General features: G+C 45.4%; 1 protein-coding gene across 1 annotated transcript in view; it reads right to left on the reverse strand.

The window, feature by feature from the left end:
- The window catches only part of SORD (sorbitol dehydrogenase), a 43,940-nt gene extending 32,052 nt beyond the window's left edge, over positions 1-11,888 (reverse strand). Inside the window, exon 1 of the mRNA XM_023227173.2 lies at positions 11,640-11,888. Coding sequence (XP_023082941.1) covers positions 11,640-11,708 — 69 coding nt within the window. The 5' untranslated portion in view covers positions 11,709-11,888. The remainder of the gene's footprint in view (positions 1-11,639) is intronic.
- Between the last annotated feature and the right edge of the window lie 9,658 nt (positions 11,889-21,546).

Genomic DNA, 21,546 nt, shown 5'->3' on the forward strand with positions numbered 1-21,546 from the left:
AGGAAGGAAGGAAGGAAGGAAGGAAGGAAGGAAGGAAGGAAGGAAGGGAGGGAGGGAGGAAGGGAGGAAGGAAGCGAGGGAGGGAGGATGGGAGGGAGGCAGGTAATCAGTCTAGAAATAGCCACCTCAAGATAGCTGATTGTCACCAAAACCTTCCTCAAAGTTGTTGCTGGTCCCACATCAGACATCAGGGACCACTGTGCAAAGTGATGCTTCTGTTATACTGCGTGAATTTTTTTTGCCACTTTAAGTTCTGGGATACATGTGCAGAACCTGCAGGTTTGTTACATCAGTATACACGTGCCATGCTGCTTTGCTGCACCTATCAACCCGTCATCTAGGTTTGAAGCCCCACAGGCATTAGGTATTTGTCCTAATGCCCTCCCCTTGCCCCCAACCCCCGACAGGCCCCGGTGTGTGATGTTCCCCTCCCTGTGTGCATGTGTTCTCGTTGTTCAATTCCCACTTATGAGTGAGAACATGTGGTATTTGGTTTTCTGTTCCTGCATTAGTTTGCTGAGAATGATGGCTTCCAGCTTCATCCATGTCCCTGCAAAAGACATGATCTCATTCTTTTTTATGGCTGCATTATACTGAGTGAAATTTTAAACTGCAGGTTAAATTGAAACTAAACACTAAGGCCTTTATTTCAAACATGGCAGAGCACTCCACCCTCCCTGCTAAAGGCACTAGTAGGCAAATTCACAGACATTGAAAGACAGTTCCACAGCATACAATTCATAGCCTTGCCTCCAGCTAGGCCAGGCCTGAACGCCCCATTTGGAGGTGGAGAGGTGGTAAGACTAAAGCTTAGAACAACAGTCAGGCACACCAAGTAGGCCCTGGGTCACCAGAGAGAACACGACTGTAAATATTTGTTCAAGTTAAGGGAGCTGAACAACTGTGCTCCCACCACACCGCAAAGCTGCAGTGACTCTCCCAGACACTAGAGGGTGCTGTGCCCACAGCCTGTGCTGTGCCTACAGCAGAACACACTTGATGGAGAAGTTAAAATAAATTCCTCTCCCTGCACACCAACTTTCTTTTTCCATTCTTTTTCTTGCTGATTCTAATTACCCTTACAACTCAGGCTTGTCTCCTGCCCCCTGTCTCTGTAGGAGACATGCTACTTGAGCACAAAACCATTTTAACATCAGCCCGTAGGTTTGTAAATATTGCCCTGAGCACACTGTGGAGACTACAACGTTTCAAAGTTATTACAGCATAGTTACTTAAAACCTTGCTCTTCATGTTTCCTTGGCATGATGTTGGCCACAATCCTCTGCTTGATCTCTTTCTCTCTCTCAGATACTCTTCCAATTATCCTATTTCTCGTCTACCAAAGTTCCTTAGGTTCTCTGAGATCCCGAACTTTCACTTTTATCTCCACAGCTCCTTTTCTCCTCATTCCCAACGGTTTAGTCACCTCAATCATATTCAAGGTTTCCTAAACAGAATTTCTTTTTCTTTTCTTTTTTCTTTTTTTATTTTTAGTAACTCATCAGTAGTCCCTGATGTCAGATGTCACTGCACTCAGGCTAGAGTGCAGTGGCACGATCTCAGCTCACTGCAGCCTCGACCTCCTGAACTCAAAGTGATCCTCGCATCCTCCCACCTCAGCCTCCCAAGTAGCTGGGATTACAGGTGTGTGGCGTGCTGCATGACTAATTTTTTTTTTTTTTTGGTAGAGACGGAGTTTCACCATGTTGGCCAGGCAGGTCTCGAACTCCTGGCCTCAAGTGATCTGCCTGCCTCTGCCTCCCAAAGTGCTGGGATTACAGGTGTGAGCCACCGTGCCTGGCCAAATTTCTTATCTTTTAATGAGTGACTGTACAGGGGGTAAAAAGGAATTGAGTAACTCTTCTTTACCATAGTTGTGTCCGTTTTCCAGCATATTTCACTTCAAGTCAGAAATACATATCTGAATCACACATATACTCTCCCTTCTACCCCCTTCAGCTCCTCCCGCTGCCCCACCAGCCCACTCCTGAAGCAACTCATGGAAATACTTCAGGAAGTACCCTCTGTGGGGACATAGGATCATCTCAGGTACCTCTCACATACTAAACGTTATCTTGCTTTTCCTAAATACATTTTTTACATTAGCCTAAATATATATTTCCTAGCTATGTCGTCACTGGCGCCATTTCCTCTACTTCCACCTGCATAACTGAGTTGATTCCCTCAACATGTCTTGCTTGGGTTGCAGCAACGGCTTCAACACAAGCAGAAATGGAAGGAAGATGCCTTTTCCCTCCTCCAGCCAACCTGAGTGGCACAGTGAACTCAGACTTCTGGAACTGCCTGTCTACATGCAACCCAGGCTTCCCCCACCAGCTGCGTGACCTCTGGGTAGTTATGTAACCCGTGTGCCCCAATTTCCTCTTTCATATGATAATCATGAAAGGGAATGCCGACTCAGTAAATATGTTCGCTGTTATTACAAAAGAAGTAAAATCAAAGTTATTTTTCCATAATTAGCTCATGCTATGGTTGAACCAACCCTGGTCAATCTTGTCCTTCTGATAAGAGTAAAGCATGTTAAATAGAAATTACAGGAGGCCACTGTTTTGCTCCTGTACTGGGCCCCAAGAGAACAGAATAAAAACCCAGAATATAGCCACTCATACTAAAGTTCCACGTCATCAAAGCAAAACTAAGTTGTTATATGACCTTCAGAGAAATCAGGAGAGATAACAGCCAAATATCCCAAACAGGCCAGTTTCAGTCAGCATGATAATAAAGTTCCCTCTACTTTAATCCTTACCAAAAAAATGAAAAATAATGACCTGAAGAAACCTCATCTTAACCAGTTATTTTTCTTTTGTTCTATTTCCCTGTTTCCACCTTACAAGGAAAATAACTGAAATGACCAATCTGCTTTTTCTTGTGTTTCTGCTTTCTTTAGCTCTTTTCTGTTTGTAATACCAACCTCCTCTGTTTACCTCACTGGAACACACGCTATTTTATGGAATAAAGTGTTGCCCAATTCTAGAATTGCAAATAAAGCCAAATAAAATCTTTTAAATTAAATTGTAATAATTTTATCTTTTGACAAGTATTTTAAATTGTTTTGTGGAAAAGTTGTGTTCTGCATCCTGGATTCAACCAAACCTCAGGTCAAAAATATTCAAAAAATAAGAAATAGCAATACAACCCTAAAAAATAATGCAAATGAAAAATAATCTATAACAATGATTTACAAAGCACTGACATTGTGTTAGGTGTTATAGGTAATCTGGGGGGATTTAGAGCAGATGGGAGGATGCATGGAGGTTATATGCGAATACTACACCATTTCATCATGTACAAGGGACTTGAGAATCCTTGGATTTTGGCATCCGCAAAGGGTTCCTGGAGCCAATCCTTCCCCTACTCCAGGATACCAAGGACAACTGTATTCTCATGGTTTTCATATCAACCTTAAGAAAATCTGACCACTCTTTACAAGGCTGGAATTTGGAAGAAAGTGAAGGGATTCTAGCAGTTTTTAGGCTTGACTCTGCCAGTTGTGGAAAGAGTGCAACATGCTCCCACTGTCTTAGGGTGGGGGATGGCATGGCTGGCAGTGTGTGGGGAAGGTGCTGGTTTCATCCCAGATGCACAGCAGTCACCTGCTCCCTGCTGCCAAGCCTCCTGTGGCCTGTGGAGGGCTGCCCTGCACGCCTGCAGAGCGCAAGAGACCCTGTTTTTCTTCCTTTCCCCTTTCCATTTTCCCTTTCTCTTGAGTGCCTGAAAGGTGTTTTGAGGGTAGGAGGAAAATTCAAAGGTTTCCCAATTGGCTATTTTGTCATGAGAGGCTTTGTTCTAGCCGCGTTGGTCCTGACAAACTTGAGGTCAAAATAGGAGATAGAATGTCTTCCCAAGGTCCAATGAGCTGGTCTCCAGCCCAAGCTCTCCTGGCTCCATTCAACGTTGTTCTGCTGATAACAATCTCGCTGAAATGCAAATTCATATCAAGTCGCCAGTGACCCTGGAGACTCCTAAACCCCTCACGTGGTGGCCACCACGCCCCCATCTTACCTGCAACCACACCACACTCACCCTTTCCCATTGCCTAATCCCTCTCCCTCTTCCAGATCCCACAGGAGGTGGGAAGTGAGGCATCTGGGATGACTTCTAAATTCCTACGAGAATTAGGAGACACTTAGGTTTGGACATGCTGGGACTAAGGTGTCTTGGGACATCCAGGTGGGGCTATTGATATATAATAATGTTTTGTGATTCAAAATGTCACAAAATGGAGTCTTTTTTTTCCAATATTGTATCTACATGTACATATTTCTCCTTCTTCTTAATTTCTGCCATGCATTTTTATAGAGAAATTTCCCCTACATCCATAATTCTAGTATCTCCCCTTAGAATAGGGCTGCTTTTACGGAATGTTAAAATCCTATTTGTGATATTGCTTGCTGCTTCTCCTGCTTTTCATAGTGAAAGGAGGTGGCCAAATGCCTAGGCAGATAGGAGTGGGTATCCAGTGACATTCCACCTCCAAGTGGAAGACAGTTTAAAGCCTGAAAGCCAAGCTACAAGTTAAATCCTGGGACTGGATCAAGAACTTGTCTTCCTGTTTGAATGCTTTCCTCTGATTGATCCCCACCCTTCACCTATTTTACATATACCTAATCTTTCCTAAGCGGTTTTCTACACTTTTTTGCCCACCTTTGAGTGGTGTCTTCACTTTAACATTTTTTGCATACTCACAAACCATTCAATACACACTTCCCATCCTGTGCCTATAAAGATCCCAGAATCAGTTGGTAGAGGGCGAAATGGCCTGACTTCAGGAAAGAGACAACCTGACTTCTGCGAAGACAACCCGCCCTTCCCATCCCTTCTCCAGTTCCCCTCTCTGCTGAAAGCCATTTTCATCGCTCAGTAAAATTCTCCACCTTCATCATCCTTCAATCATCTGAGTGACCTCATTCTTCTTGGACACTGGACAAGAGCTCAGGGCCCACCAAGTGCAGGTACCCAGAAAAGGCTGTCACACTGGCCCTTTGCCCCTCACCAGTGGCATGCCCTGTGCAGTGAGGCAAGGGACCAACTGAGCTGCTAACATGCCACCATCTGCAGATGGTGGAACTAAAGGAGCACTGTAACGGCCCCTCTGGGGCTTCGGGGTCATGGATACCCTCACCTGGGTGCTGCCACATTCCCCTCGAGGAGCTTGCTCCTGTGTCAGTGCCTGGAGCAGCTGGCCGGCTGGATCCTGCACTCGCTCATTCATATGCTCCCTCCCACAAGGGGTTGAGCACAGTAGGTCCGGTAGAAAAGGCACCCCTTCCGTAAGTCCAGCAAAGGGGCCAAGAAAAAGCTTGCATCACTTTGAGAGGAAAATGCTACCTTTGTGCCTTGTGGTCTTTCACAGACAAAGGCACTGCCTTTCCAGAGCTGTTGGCGGAGGTGGGAGTGTTTGCTGGATTTAATTTCCTGTTTTGAATTTGAAATGGTGTGTTCAGTTTGGGTTTTTGTTGTTGTTAAAACATAATTAAGATAAAAGCAAGAAAGATGCTTCGTTGGGTTACTTGCTGCTACCCAGTTTCTCTTTTTCTGGAGGAGTTTTAGATTCTCTTTTCACTCTTGAGTGTCTCTGACTGGTAAGGGTTAATTAAGCAGCCTGCAGCTCGTCACTATCAGGGTAATCTGGTTTAATCCAGCTGCTCCTTCATGACTATCAGCCCCTTTAATCTGATCACATAGAAGCAGCTGGCTCAGAGAAACAGACATGATGCCCAGGACCATCTGAGCTGCCCATGTTCATGCCCTCTCATTATACAATCCGCTTCTCACCCCAAAATCTTAACAGTAAAGTATAGACGGCAAGGAGGGGACATTTAAAATGTGCTGTATTAGATATAGATTTATCTTATTTTTAAAAATACATAAAAGTATTTAAAAATGCTTAGGTCAAGGCAGGGCACGGTGGCTCACACCTGTAATCCCAGCACTTTGGGAGGCTGAGGCGGGTGGATCACAAGATCAAGAGATCAAGACCATCCTGGCTAATACTGTGAAACTCCGACTCTACTAAAAATACAAAAAAATAGCTGGGTACAGTGGCAGGCCCCTGTAGTCCCAGCTACTTGGGAGGTTGAGGCAGGAGAATGGCGGGAAACCGGGAGGCAGAGCTTGCAGTGAGCTGAGATCTGGCCACTGCATTCCAGCCTGGGTGACAGAGTAAGACTCCATCTCAAAAAACAAAACAAAACAAAAATGCTTAGGTCAAAGCAATTCTTTTGACCTAAGGTATAATACGTTGCCTCAATAGACAAAAACTCAAGAAATATCTTCATGGACCTCCAAGTAATGTTTAAACTTGATACCAGTGTGTTATTTTTTTCTGCCCTTTATAATTAAACAACATTCACCCATCATTCTAAAATTATTATTTTTTCCTTTAATTTGTTGCCTCCTCACATAGCTGATCATAACGAAAATCTGACTACATCCCCTCCACGGTGTTCAGTTTTCTGGAAGTGGAGCCTGTTTTGTTCCTGTACTTCTCCCTGTTCAGATGCTCCTGCCTGAAGTCTGGAAGAGCCGGCTTTCAGGAAGAAGGGAGATGAAGTGCACTCAGAGGGTGACTGATGAACTGATTTGTAATGCAATGTACAGAACTTGAGAGGAGCATCTAGAAATGTTTATAGAATTTTTTTGTTTGTTTTTGTTTTGAGATAGAGTCTCATTCTGTCACCCAGGCTGGAGTGCAGTGGCGTGATCTCGGCTTACTGCAGCCTCCGCCTCCCCGTTCAAGTGATCTCGTGCCTCAGCCTCCTGAGTAGCTGAGATTACAGGTGTGGACCACCACACCCGGTTAATTTTTGTATTTTAGTAGAGACAAGATTTTGCCATGTTGGCCAGGCTGGTCTCAAACTCCCGGCCTCAAGTGATCTGCCCGCCTTGGCCTCCCAAAGTGCTGGGGTTACAGGCGTGAGCCACTGTGCCTGGTTGTTTATAGCATTTTGACATGACACAGCATTCAAATATATTGATGCAAACATATCAGTCCATGGCCGCCTGGATAAAATAAAATTGGTCCTTCATTGTGGACAGTTTGTAAAGCCCTGTATTAAAGTACCCAGCACATGCCTGGAATGCAGTAGGCAGTCAACATATTAATTCCCCTCATTTCCCTACCATTCAAGTGAACCCTACATTACAAAAACAAGCTGCCCACCACCCCCACCACCAAACATAGCTTCTGTGGGGGAAAAGCTAATTTGACTGTTCTATATTCTAACTTCATGAAACAGGAATTCATTTCCTAATTAAAAGCTTCTGGGTTTCTACAGACTGATCAAAGGGGCATACAGTAAACTGGAAAATACAGAGGAAAACAAGATTATTGCCTGGGCCCACATTATAATAACTTGGTTAGGAAAACTGTCCATGTGTTTGAAGGCCCTGGTCTCCGTCCACCTCTTTTTAAGCTGATAGGGTTTAAGTGTCCGTCCTCGGGGTCTCTGGCTTCCTGCTACCACTAACAGTGTGCTCGATGCTGTGCTAGGCCTTTCACACGCACGACTGAATCCTCATACAACCAAACAGAACACTACTATTACCCCCATTTCACTGGGAAGTTGAAGTGGAAAATAATTTGTTGAGTCATATGACTAGCAGCAGTAGAACAGGGACTAAACCCCACTCTGGCTCCCCAGCCTGGTTTGGGAACTTCGCACTATTTGCATTTAGAGAGAACCCCAGCGAGCTGACACTGTTTGCTTCTTTATACATCAACTTGGTCATCAGTCCCTTTTGCTCCCTCCAACTCCCAAACTTTCTCTATTTAAAACGAGGGGAAAGCGAAAGTCCTTAAGTCTCAGGTTGTTGTTTCATTTTGTTCTCATTATAAAAGAAAACCACCGGTCTTAGTGTGTGGCTGACTTACCACCCAATTTATAAATACTCCTCCTTGCTGTGGTCAAGGTGATCATTAAACTAATTAGTAGGCGAGGAGTTTAATTTTTTGTTCCCTGCAGCCATACATCAAGAAAGAAGAGAATGGTACTTTCTCCTTAGGCAGTAGGGATGCTGTGCGGTACGTTTCCTTCCTGCCAGTTAAGGGACAAGTAAAGTGGACCAGGTCACACTCCCCCACAGGACCACTGCCCTGGACGCTGGCTGGTTCCTGGCCTTACCTCAAGCAGGAAGGCAGCACTGGGAAGGGTTGAGCCGTCGCTTCCTGCTTCAGAACACTTAGGAACCCTGCTTCAGATTTTAGGAATGATTTATATACATTTTGGAAAGCAAATAATGATGTAATTTAAATGATACACTTTTCCCTTGAAAATGTATACATTTTTTGAAAAGATTTTAGGAATGAGAGTTTCCCCAAACAACTCCCTTCATAGGAGTTCCTGAGGCACTGAACCATTTTATCAGCAGACCCTGCCCTCAGTATACCTAAACCGGCCAGTTTTTTGAGCTTCAGTTCCCCAGCCAGCCAGAAATGGAAGCATTTTTAATCTGTGCCTGGGTGGTCTTACATCAAAAGAAGAAAACAGTCAAATTCTCCCCACTTCCCCTTATCTTTTTTGTAATTTATATCCAACCAAGGTTCCCCCTCCCCACCCAAAGGCAACCGCTGACAATTTATTAAGCCCAGGAAATCCTGGGTTTCATTTTGGTCCTCTTGCAGAGAGGAAAATGGCTGGTTCCCCTCAAAGCTTCCCCAGGATTGTTCCTCCTAGTCGCTATCTCTGGTTCACTACTGGCCCCAAACCCAAGCCACTGAGCCTATCTGTCTTAAGGAAAAGGTGGAGGAGCAGGGATACCACACTGGGGGTGGGGGGTGGGCCCTGAGGAGGTGCTGGTGGAAGACTATGCCTGAGAAGGGGTGGCAAGGGCCCAGAAGGTTTGTGTGGAGCTGCAGGTGCACCTGAGGCAGCACAGTCCTCGCTGGTGGGTCTCCTCTGCTGACAACTCTTTCTGCCCTTTCCCCTCCAGTGTTGGGGCTCTCTCCAGGGTAATGTCCTCCTCTGATTTCCTTCCCACTCTACATGGTTCACTCAGCCTAGGCAAGCTCAGCCATACACAATTCCCCATAGGGCACTATTTGAGACAGGACAACTCTTTGTTGTCCGGGACAGTGCTATGAACTGAATAAAGTCTGCAGTAGTGCTCCTCAGTCATTGTGACAACCAAACCTCCCTGACACATTTCCAAAGGCCCCCTGGGTGGGGGTGGGCGGTGCAGTACTGCTCAGTAGAGGAGCAAAGGACTCCTGAGTTTACATTTCCACCCCAGATAGCATCCCTGCACTCCAGACCCCTGCACCCAAGGAAATTTCTCAAAGGCACCTTGTGTCCTGTCCCAGGGACATCTTTATTTTTATTTTTTAATATTTTTATTTGTTATTTTATTATTATTATTTTTTAGACAGAGTTTTGTTGTAATCCAGGCTGGAGTACAGTGGTGCCATCTCAGTTCATTGCATCTCTGACTCCCAGACTCAAGCAATTCTCAGCTTCGCAAGTAGCTGGGATTACAGGCGTGCAGCACCACACCCAGCTAATTTTTGTATTTATAGTAGAGGCAGAGTTGCACCATGTTGGCCAGGTTGGTCTCAAACTCCTGACCTCAAGTGATCTGCCTGCATTGGCCTCTCAAAGTGCTGGGATTACAGGCATGAACCACCACACCTGGCCTCCAGAGACATCTTAAACTCAAATTTTCAAACCTGATCTCATCATTTTAATCTACTCTGACTAGTAAATGACCCTACCACTTCCCATTCTCAAACTGAGCCTACGTGTTTTCCTAAATCCTCCTCTGAACTCTTTTACCCAGTTAGTGTACCAGCACACAACCACAGGTGAAATTCTCTAGCCCATCATATTTTCTAGATCCTTTAGGTTACAGCCGCCCCAACCTAGCCCCTAATCCAGTCAGAGTGGGTTCTAATGCAAAGCTGATGAGATTAAGGTTAGTTCCCTGCTGCTCTAATCTTCAAAGCTTTGTCTACAAAACCATAATAGAGGTAGACTGCCTGAGCAGTAGAAGACCATGAGTTTGAGTTAAAGTGGAGGAGAACTTAACTGTGGTTCTGCACCTTAGGTGCATGACTTTTAAGCAGGCTCTGAGCAGATAGAGGGCCAAGGGCCCCTCCCTGTGGGGTCTTTTCTCTCTGAGGCCTCCATCAAAGGCTCTGTCATAATTGTTGACTTTGTCTCTCTGCCTCCCTCAGTAAACTTGGGAGCAGGGGCTGTGTCCTCCTCTCGGGGCCCTCAGCCCAGTGCCTGGCACATGGCAGGCATCCTTTCATGAGTGAATGTTTGTGGAATGAAGTACTGAGTTGGAAATCACTCTGCAAACTGTGTAGACCTGGACCACTTTCCCTTATTCATACTACCCTCTGGCATTTGCAAAAAGAAACACTAACAGCCTCACTTTAATTCAGGACCTTCGGTGGAGGCTCGAAAGAGTGGAATGAGCACCGGACTGGGGAGTCTGAACATCTGAGTCTGTTAACTAACACAACTTATCACCTTGGCTATGGCACTTTCTCCAACTGAGGAGATGGAGTGTCAGCTGGGACAAGGGGTCTACAGAGGGGCTTAGAGCCGCTTAAAGAGAGCCCTTGAACAACCTGAAATTGTTGCCAAACTCAGTCTGTTTGCATTCTGTTGAGGGGACACCACAGATTCTTAAATAGTCAAGAACTGCAAGTCTGGATAAGCTTCTGAATTACTGCAGTTTACATACTGATGCATGGACTTTGAGGGAAAGGAGGTACAAGGGAGCAGCAGAGATGGCTGGCACTCGTCCCACATAGCCACTGCCATCACAGGCCCATCTGAGAGGGACTTTGTCAAGGGAGCCTTGGCATGACTAGGGTGCTGACTCAGCCACTCCCTAAACTTTATTTAGTGCCACAAGCCAAGGAGCAAAAGGCAGGGTCTCAGGCAGAGAACACACATACAGAATGCTCCTAAAGGGACAGAGGCACGGGATTAGAAAGGAAAACTGCTGGAAAGCGAACCAGATAGGGACTTAGGGACAGAAGGAGCCTTACAGACAAGGGGACTATCAAGATCCAGAAGTCTGGCACAGGCAAGGGGAACACCAGGGGTTCTGGAGATGGAGGCCTAGACTGGAAGGAAAGGAGAAGGAGCTGGCACTTCCTGAGCATGTACTAAGTGCTGAGTACTCTTGTGATCATAATAATCCTGCAGGGAGGTTTATCAGTCCCAAGCAAGGGGAGTTAAATAGAAGTTCCGCTGTTTTTAAGTGTCCTCTGACCCCCCTTTCTGCTCTGCACTGACTGCCCAGATAATTCAGACAGCCTTAGCATTTTCTTTGAAAAGGCCAATGACAAGAGGCTGGACTGTAAATCTGCAGCTGGCAAAGGAGAGAGAACGATTCATTCAAACAGTTTGCAACCATCCTGGGCACCGGCCACGTGCCAGCCACGGGGCTAGGTTCAGGGAGGCACACGACTAGATCCCTGCCCTTTGCAACAGCCACTACCCGCCGCCCCGACACCCCGAGGGTAACCAGCCCGGATCTGGGCAGCCAGGGCGCTTAAGGTGGGGGGCCGGCACAGGGCTGGAAGTGGGAAGCCAGGACTGCGGCTGGGCTCAGAGGAGAGTGAGGTAGGGTCTGTAGGCTTCCCACCCTCCTTCCCTGCTTACCAGGCGCAAGTCCCCCGGTCCGTGCAACACCAGGGAAAGGTTCTTGGGCTTGGCCGCCGCCGCCGCCATGGAGCTCTTTTGGCTCTCGGGTGCGGCCTGGAAGGCTCGGGACGTTTGGTCGCTCTGGTGGCGCTGCCCAGCCGAGGGTCCAGAGCACAGGGAGGAAGGCGGGGCCTGGAAGAAGCGGCGCACGCAGGGGCGGGGCTAGGCTTCCTCCTTTGTGACAGCCCGGGCGGTGCTAGCGTGGAGGGGCGGGGCTTCCTGGCCTTCTCCAGACCCGGAGGCGGGGCAGGGCTTCGCGAGGGGTCTAGGGGCGCGAAGCCTGGGCGCTGGCTCCATCTGCAGCACGCTGTTTGTTTGTTTGTTTGTGGCCCAGGCTGGAGTGCAATGGTGCGATCTTGGCTCACTGCAAGCTCCGCCTCCCGAGTGCACGCCATTCTCCTGCCTCAGCCTCCCGAGTAGCTGGGACTACAGGCGCCGGCCACCACGTATTTTTGTTTAGTAGAGACGGGATTTCACCGTGTTAGCCAGGATGGTCTCGATATCCTGACCTAATGATCCGCCCGCCTCGGCCTCCCAAAGTGCTGGGATTATGGGCGTGAGCCACCGCGTCAGCCCTGAAGCGCCTGTTTTTGCCGTCTCACATCCAAGCGCACACAGCTGCCCTGAAAATCGACTGCGGAGGCAGTAGGCACAAGACCAGGGCTCTCAAATGTTATCTGCAGAAGAATAGGGGTGGGAAATGTGAGGAGCTGTTGATAATGCAGATTCTCAGGACCAGCACCGAGATTCTAATCCAGTAGGTCTAGGTCTGAGGTGCAGCCCGAGGGTCCATATTCCTAGCAACGAGAACGCTGAGGCTGTCGGTGGAGCTCAGTGTGCACTTTGGGAGACAGGAGCTACCATGACACAGCGTCTATGTCGGCCCTGTTTCTCCAGCCTCCAGCAAATGGCCTGGCACGACTAGGAGTGAATGAATTCGTGCATTATTCCAAGGGCCTGGTGCATAAGTATAAAAAAGACATGAGGCCAGGCGCACTGGCTCACGCCTGTAATCCCAGCACTTTGGGAGGCTGAGGGGGGGGTGGATCACCTGAGGTCAGGAGTTTGAGACCAGCCTAATATGATGAAACCCCATCTCTGCTAAAAATACAAAAATTAGCCGGGCGTGGTGGCATGTGCCTTAATCTCAGCTACTTGGGAGGCTGAGACAGGAGAATAGCTTGAACCCGGGAAGCAGAGGTTGCAGTGAGCTGAGATCGAGCCATTGAACGCCAGCCTGGGCAACAAGGGTGAAAATCTGTCTAAAAAAAAAAAAAAAAGCCGTAAAATGGAATTTGTGAACCTCTTTCTCTCAACTGGTTTTGCTGCTTCTATTCAAAGCAGAGTTTCTGCTCAAACTCTTTCTTCAAGCCTCTCAGCCCTCTGAGAAACAGTGAGGTTTTACTCTCTGAGGAGAGAGCCGCTTCTAGCGAGGCCTAAGTCTATAAGGCCCCTCTCTCCTTTGAGGACAGTGCTCAGGATTTCATTCCCTTACAGTCCCCCCTCCCCCATATGTAACTGCTGAATTGATTCACCTTGCCTGCTGCCTAGACAAAACTAATTTATCAAGACAAGGGAACTGCAATAGAGGAAGAGTTCATGCAGAACCGGCTATGCAGGAGACTAGAGTTTTATTATTGCTCCAATCAGGCTGCCCAAGCATTCGAACATACGGGGACTCAGAGTTTTTAAGGATAGTTTGATGGGTGGGGAAAGGCCAGTGAGTCAGGAGTGCTGATTGTTTGGGTCGCAGATGAAATCATAGGGGATCTAAGCTGTCTTCTTGGACTGAGTCAGTTCCTAGGTAGAGGCCACAAGATCAGATGAGCGAGTTTATCGGTCTGGTTGGTGCTACTTCTTGAGGGACCAGTGCCAGTATAGGCTGTATTTGTTCCTTGCTGAGGGCCCTGGTTCCTCTGGGATTAGGCCTAGATATTTGGCTTGTTGTAAGCAGAGCTGGGCTTCTAGTTTAGACACCTTGCACGCTTGATTAGCTAGAAAGTTCAAGAGATCTAGACTAGCCTGCTGGCATGAGGCTTCCAAACTGGGAGCCAAGAGTAAATCATCCAGATTCTATTCCAAGATGGCCAAATAGGAACAGCTGTGGTCTGCAGCTCCCAGTGTGATCGATGCAGAAGATGGTGATTTCTGCATTTCCAACTGAGGTACCTGGTTCATCTCATTGGGACTGGTTGGACAGTGGCTGCAGCCCACAGAGGGCGAGCCGAAGTAGGGCAGGGCATCGCCTCATCTGGAAGTGCAAGCAGTCGGGGAATTTCCCTTTCCTAGCCAAGGAAAGCCATGACAGAATGTACCTGGAAAATCGGGACACTCTCACCCAAATACTGCACTTTTCCAATGGTCTTAGCAAATGACACACCAGGAGATTATATCCTGTGCCTGGCTCAGTGGGTCCCACGCCCACAGAGCCTTGCTCACTGCTAGCACAGCAGTCTGAGGCAGCAGCCTGGCAAAGGAGGAGGGTCTGCCATTGCTGAGGCTTGAGTAGGTAAACAAAGTGGTCGGGGAAGCTCAAACTCGGCAGAGCCCACCACAGCTCTGCAAGGTCTGCTGCCTCTGTAGACCCCACCTCTGGGGGCAGGGCATAGCTGAATAAAAGGCAGCAGAAACTTCTGCAGACTTAAACATCCCTGTCTGACAGCTCTGAAGAGAGAAGTGGCTCTCCCAGCACGGTGTTTGAGCTCTGAGACTGGACAGAATGCCTCCTCAAGTGGGTCCCTGGCCCCTGTTTAGCCTAACTGGGAGACACTTCCCAGTAGGGGCCGACTGACACCTCATACAGGCGGATGCCCCTCTGGGATGAAGCTTCCAGAGGAAGGATCAGGCAGCAATATTTGCTCTTCTGCAATATTTGCTGTTCTGCAGACTCCACTGGTGGTACCCAGGGAAACAGGGTCTGGAGTGGACCTCCAGCAAGCTCCAACAGACCTGCAGCTGAGCGACCTGACTCTTAGAAGGAAAACTAACAGACAGAAAGGAATAGCATCAACATCAACAAAAAGGACATCCACACCAAAACCCCATCTGTAGGTCACCAGCATCAAAGACCAAAGGTAGATAAAACCACAAAGATGGGGAGAAACCAGAGCAGAAAAGTGACAAATTCTAAAATCCAGAGTGCCTCTTCTCCTCCAAAGGATCATAGCTCCTCATCAGCAATGGAACAAAGCTGGGCAGAGAATGACTTGATGAGCTGACAGAAGAAGGCTTCAAAAGGTTAGTAATAACATACTTCTCTGAGCTGAAGGAGGATGTTCGAACCCATTGCAAAGAAGCTAAAACCCTTGAGAAAAGATTAGATGAATGGCTAACTAGAATAAATAGTGTAGAGAAGACCTTAAATGACCTGATGGAGCTGAAAACCATGGCACAAGAACTACGTGATGCATGCACAAACTTCAATAGCCGATTCAATCAAATGGAAGAAAGGATATCAGTGACTGAAGATCAAATTAATGAAATAAAGCAAGAGGAAAAGTTTAGAGAAAAAAGGATAAAAAGAAATGAACAAAGCCTCCAAGAAATATGGGACTATGTGAAAAGACCAAATCTACATTTGATTGGTGTACCTGAAAGTGACAGGGAGAATGGAAACAAGTTGGAAAACACTCTTTAGGATATTATCCAGGAGAGCTTCCACAACCTAGCAAGGCAGGCCAACATTCTATTCAGGAAACACAGATAACACCACAACAATACTCCTCAAGAAGAGCGACCCCAAGACACACAATTGTCAGATTCACCAAGGTTGAAATGAAGGAAAAACTGTTAAGCACAGCCAGAGAGAAAGGTCAGGTTACCCACAAAGGGAAGCTCATCAGACTAACACCAGATATCTTGGCAGAAACTCTACAAGCCAGAAGAGAGTGGGGGCCAATATTCAACATTCTTCAAGAAAAGAACTTACAACCCAGAATTTCATATCCAGCCAAACTAAGCTTCATAAGTGAAGGAGAAATAAAATCCTTTACAGACAAGTAAATGCTGAGAGGTTTTGTCACCACCAGGCCTGCCTTACAAGAGCTCCTGAAGGATACACTAAACATGGAAAGCAACAACCAGTACCAGCACTGCTAAAACATGCCAAATTTTAAAGACCATCGATGCTAAGAAGAAACTGCATCAAATAATGGGCAAAATAACCAGCTAACATCATAATGACAGGACCAAATTCACATATAACAATATTACCCATAAAAGTAAATGGGCTAAATGCCACAATTAAAAGACACAGACTGGCAAATTGGATAAAGAGTTGAGACTAATTGGTGTGCTGTATTCAGTAGACCCATCTCATGTGCGGAGACGCATATTGGCTCAAAATAAAGGGATGGAGGAAGATCTACTAAACAAATGGAAAGCAAAAAAAAAGCAGAGCTTGCAATCCTAGTGTCTGATAAAACAGACTTTAAACTAACAAAGATCAAAAGAGACAAAGAAGGCCATTACATAATGGTAAAGGGATGTATTCAACAAGAAGAGCTAACTATCCTAAATATATATGCACCCAATACAGGAGCACCCAGATTCACAGAGCAAGTCCTTAGAGACTTACAAAGAGACTTAGACTCCCACACCATAATAATGGGAGACTTTAACATCCAACTGTCAATATAAGACAGATCAATGAGACAGAATGTTAACAATGATATCCAGGACTTGAACTCAGTTCTGCACCAAGTGGACCTAATAGACATCTACAGAACTCTCCACCCGAAATCAACAGAATATACATTCTTCTCAGCACCACATCACACTTAGTCCAAAATTGACCACATAGTTGGAAGTAAAGCACTCCTCAGCAAATGTAAAAGAACAGAAATCACAACACACTGTCTCTCAGACCACAGTGCAATCAAATTAGAACTCAGGATTAAGAAACTCACTCAAATCCGCAAAGCTACATGAAAACTGAACAATCTGTTCCTGAATGACTAATGGGTAAATAATGAAATGAAGGCAGAAATAAAGATGTTCCTTCAAACTAATGAGAACAAAGACACAATGTACCAGAATCTCTGGGACACATTTAAAGCAGTGTGTAAAGGGAAATTTATAGTACTAAATGCCCACGAGACAAAGCAGGAAAGATCTAAAATCAACACCCTAACATCACAATGGAAAGAACTAGAGAAGCAAGAGCAAACAAATTCAAAAGCTAGCAGAAGGCAAGAAATAACTAAGATCAGAGTAGAACTGAAGGAGATAGAGACACAAAAGACCTCTGAAACATCAATGAATCCAGGAGCTGTTTTTTTGATAAGATCAACATAATTGATAGACAGCTAGCAAGACTAATAAAGAAGAAACAAGAGAAGAATCAAATAGATGCAATAAAAAATGATAAAGGGGATATCACCACTGATCCCACAGAAATACAAACTACCGTCAGAGAATACTATAAACACGTCTATGCAAATAAGCTAGAAAATTGAGAAGAAATGGATAAATTCCTCAACACATACACTCTCCCAAGACTAAAGGAAGAAGAAGTTGAATCTCTGAATGAACCAATAACAGGTTCTGAAATTGAGGCAATAATTAATAGCCTACCAACCAAAAAAAGTCCAGGACCAGACAGATTTATAGCCGAATTCTACCAGAGGTACAAAGAGGAGCTGGTACCATTCCTTCTGAAACTATTCCAAACAATAGAAAAAGACGGAATCCTCTCTAACTGATTTTATGAGTACAACATCATCCTGATACCAAAGCCTGGCAGAGACACAACAAAAAAAGAGAATTTTAGACCAATATCCCTGATGAACATCAATGCAAAAATCCTCAATAAAATACTGGCAAACCAAATCCAGCAGTACATCAAAAAGCTTATCCCCCATGATCAAGTCAGCTTTATCCCTGGGATGCAAGGCTGCTTCAACATACGCAAATCAATAAACGTAATCCATCACATAAACAGAAGCAATGATAAAAACCACATGACTATCTCAATAGATGCAGAAAAGGCCTTCAACAAAATTCAACAGCCCTTCATGCTAAAACTCTGATAAACTAAGTATTGATGGAACGTATCTCAAAATAATGAGAGCTAGTTATGACAAACCCACAGCCAATATCATACTAAATGGGCAAAAGCTGGAAGCATTCCCTTTGAAAACCAGCACAAGGTAAGGATGCCCTCTTTCACCACTCCTATTCAACATAGTGTTGGAAGTTCTGGCCAGGGCAATAAGGCAAGAGAAAGAAATAAAGGGTATTCAATAGGAAAAGAGGAAGTCAAATTGTCCCTGTTTGCAGATGACATGATTGTATATTTAGAAAACCCCATCGTCTCAGCCCAAAATCTCCATAAACTGATAAGCAACTTCAGCAAAGTCTCAGGATACAAAATCAATGTGCAAAAATCACAAGCATTCCTATATGCCAATAACAGACAAACAGAGAGCCAAATCATGAGTGAACTCCCATTCACAATTGCTACAAAGAGAAAAAAATACCTAGGAATCCAGCTTACAAGGGATGTAAAGGACCTCTTCAAGGAGAACCACAAATCACTTGCTCAATGAAATAAAAGGGGACACAAACAAATGGAAGAACATTCCATGCTCTTGGATAGGAAGAATCAACATCACGAAAATGGCCATACTGCCCAAGGTAGTTTACGCATTCAATGCCATCCCCGTCAAGCTACCAATGACTTTCTTCACAGAATTGAAAAAAACTAAAGTTCATATGGAACCAAAAAAAGCCTGCATTGCCAAGACAATCCTAAGCAAAAAGAACAAAGCTGGAGGCATCATGCCACCTGACTTCAAACTATACTACAAGACTACAGTAACCAAAACAGCATGGTACTGGTATCAAAACAGATATATAGAGCAATGGAACAGAACAGAAGCCTCTGAAATAACACCACACATCTACAACTATCTGGTCTTTCACAAACCTGACAGAAGCAAGCAATGGGGAGGCCGGGCACAGTGGCTCACACCTGTAATCTAAGCATTTTGGGAGGCTGAGGCAGGCAGATCACAAGGTCAGGAGATTGAGACCATTCTGGCTAACACAGTGAAACACTGTCTCTACAAAATAATAATAATAATAATAATACAAAAAATTAACCGGGCATTGTAGCAGCACCTGTAATCCCAGCTACTCGGGAGCTGAGGCAGGAGAATGGCATGAACCTGGGAGGTGGAGATGGCAGTGAGCCGAGATTGTACCACTGCACTCTAGCCTGGGTGACAGAGCAAGACTCCGTCTCAAAAAACAAGAAACAAACAAACAAAAAAACCCAAAACAAACAAACAAGAAAAGCAATGGGGAAAATATTCCCTATTTAATAAATGGTGCTGGGAAAACTGTCTAGACATATGTAGAAAGCTGAACCTGGATCCCTTCCTTATAACTTATACAAAAATTTATTCAAGATGGATTAAAAACTTAAATGTAAGACCTAAAACCATAAAAACTCTAGAAGAAAACCTAGGCAATACCATTCATGACATAGGCATGGGCAAGGACTTCATGACTAAAATACCAAAAGCAATGGCAACAAAAGCCAAAATAGACAAATGTAGTCTAATGAAACTAAAGAGCTTCTGCACAGCTTCTGCACAGCAAAAGAAATCACCATCAGCATGAACAGGCAACCTACAGAATGGGAGAAAATTTTTGCAATCTACCCATCTGACAAAGCACTAATATCGAGAATCTACAAAGAGCTTAAACAAATTTACAAGAAAAGAACAAACAACCCCATCAAAAATTGGGCAAAGGATATTAATAGTCACTTCTCAAAATAAGACATTTATGTAGCCAACAGACACATGGAAAAATGCTCATCATCACTGGTCATCAGAGAAATGCAAATCAAACCACAAGGAGATGCCATCTCATGCCAGTTAGGATGGCAATCATTAAAAAGTCAGGAACAACAGATGCTGGAGAGGATGTGAAGAAATAGGAACACTTTTCCACTGTTGATGGGAGTGTAAACTAGTTCATCCATTGTGGAAGACAGTGTGGAGATTCCTCAAGGATCTAGAACTAGAAATACCATTTGACCCAGCGATCCCATTACTGGGTATATACTCAAAGGATTATAAGTCATGCTACTATAAAGACACATGCACACATATGTTTATTGTGGCACAATTCACAATAGCAAAATCTTGGAACCAACCCAAATGTCCATCAGTGATAGACTGGATTAAGAAAATGTGGCACATATACACCGTGGAATACTATGTAGCCACAAAAAAGGATGAGTCCATGTCCTTTGCAGGGACATGGATGAAGCTGGAAACCATCATTCTGAGCAAACTATCACAAGGACAGAAAACCAAACACCGCATGTTCTCACTCATAGGTGGGAACTGAACAATGAGGACACTTGGACACAGGGTGGGGAGCATCACACATGGGGGCCTTTTGTGGGGTGGGGGGCAGGGGGAGGCATAGCATTGGGAGAAATGCCTAATGTAAATGACGAGTTGATGGTTGTGGCAAACCAGCATGGCACTTGTATACCTATGTAACATACCTGCACATTGTGCACATGTACCCTAGAACTTAAAGTACAATAATAATAATATAAGTAAGGCATCCACATGCTGAAGGACCAGGACCAGAGTGCCTGGACTTGAGAAGTGGCCTAGATCTTGGGCCAGTGCCTGACCAAACAGATGAGGGCTATCCCTAAACCCTTGAGGCAAGACTGTCCACGTAAGTAGGGATGTGTGGTCTTTGAGGACAAAGGCAAAGACAAACTAGGAGTTAGAATGTAGGGGAATGCAGAAGAAGGCATCCTTGAGGTCCAGAATAGTGAACCATTGTGCTTCCTCTGGTATTTGAGAGAGCAGGGTATAGGAGTTGGGTACAACTGGATATAGAGAAATTACTGCCTCATTGATTCGTCTGAGATCTTGCACTAGTCTCCACTGACCATTCGGTTTTTGTACTCCTAGAATTGGGGTGTTGCAGGGACTGTTGCATTTTCTTACTAAGCCTTGAGCTTTTAAATGTCTAACCTGTAATCCTTTATGAGCTTAAGGCCTTAATTGATATTGCCTTTGATAAGGAAAAGTAGTGGAGTCTTTTAGCCTGATTTTAACTGGGCGGGCATTTTTTGCCCTTCCGAATTGTCCTTCCAATGCCCAGAATTCAGAGTTGATTCCCTCCTGAAGTAGGGGACAACAAATGGGTAACTTTCCACTATATTCATATAGATAATAGTTCCAGCTTTGGCTAATACGCCCTTCCTTAATAAGGGTGTGGTACTTTCAGGCATAACAAGAAAGGCATGTGAAAAGAGCAAAGTCTCCTAATTACAACTGAGACGGTGGGAGAAATACCTGGTTACAGGCTGTCCCAGGATTCCTCAGATGGTAATGGACTCTGAGGACAGCAGTCCGGGGCAGGAGATTAACACTGAGAAGGCCGTGCCAGTGTCCAGGAGAAAATCAATTTCCTGGCCTTCAATGGTTAAACTTACCCGGGGTTCAGTGAGGGTGATGACAAGAGCTGGCGCTTGCCTCAGGCACTGTCAGTCCTGTTGTTAGATCATCTGCTTGGGTGCTTCTGGCCCAGAGAATGTCCTCTGGGGCAGTGCATTTTCCAGTGATTGCCTTGGCATAGTGGACATGGGCGATGGGGCGGCTTGTTTCTTGTTGGACAATCTTTTTTAAAGTGTCTTTGCAAACCACACTGGTAACAAGCCCTACAGGGTGATTTGCCTGCTCCATTTTCTGTCCTCTCTGAACCACCAAGGTTTGTTTGTCTGAGGGTCATGACTAAGGCTGTGGCCTTTCTCTGATCTTGCTTTTCCTTCTCAGACTGTTCCTCTTGGTCCCTATTATAGAACACCGAGGTTGCCAGGTTT

Source organism: Piliocolobus tephrosceles, chromosome 6 (assembly GCF_002776525.5).
Source record: "Piliocolobus tephrosceles isolate RC106 chromosome 6, ASM277652v3, whole genome shotgun sequence".
NCBI lineage: Eukaryota > Metazoa > Chordata > Mammalia > Primates > Cercopithecidae > Piliocolobus > Piliocolobus tephrosceles.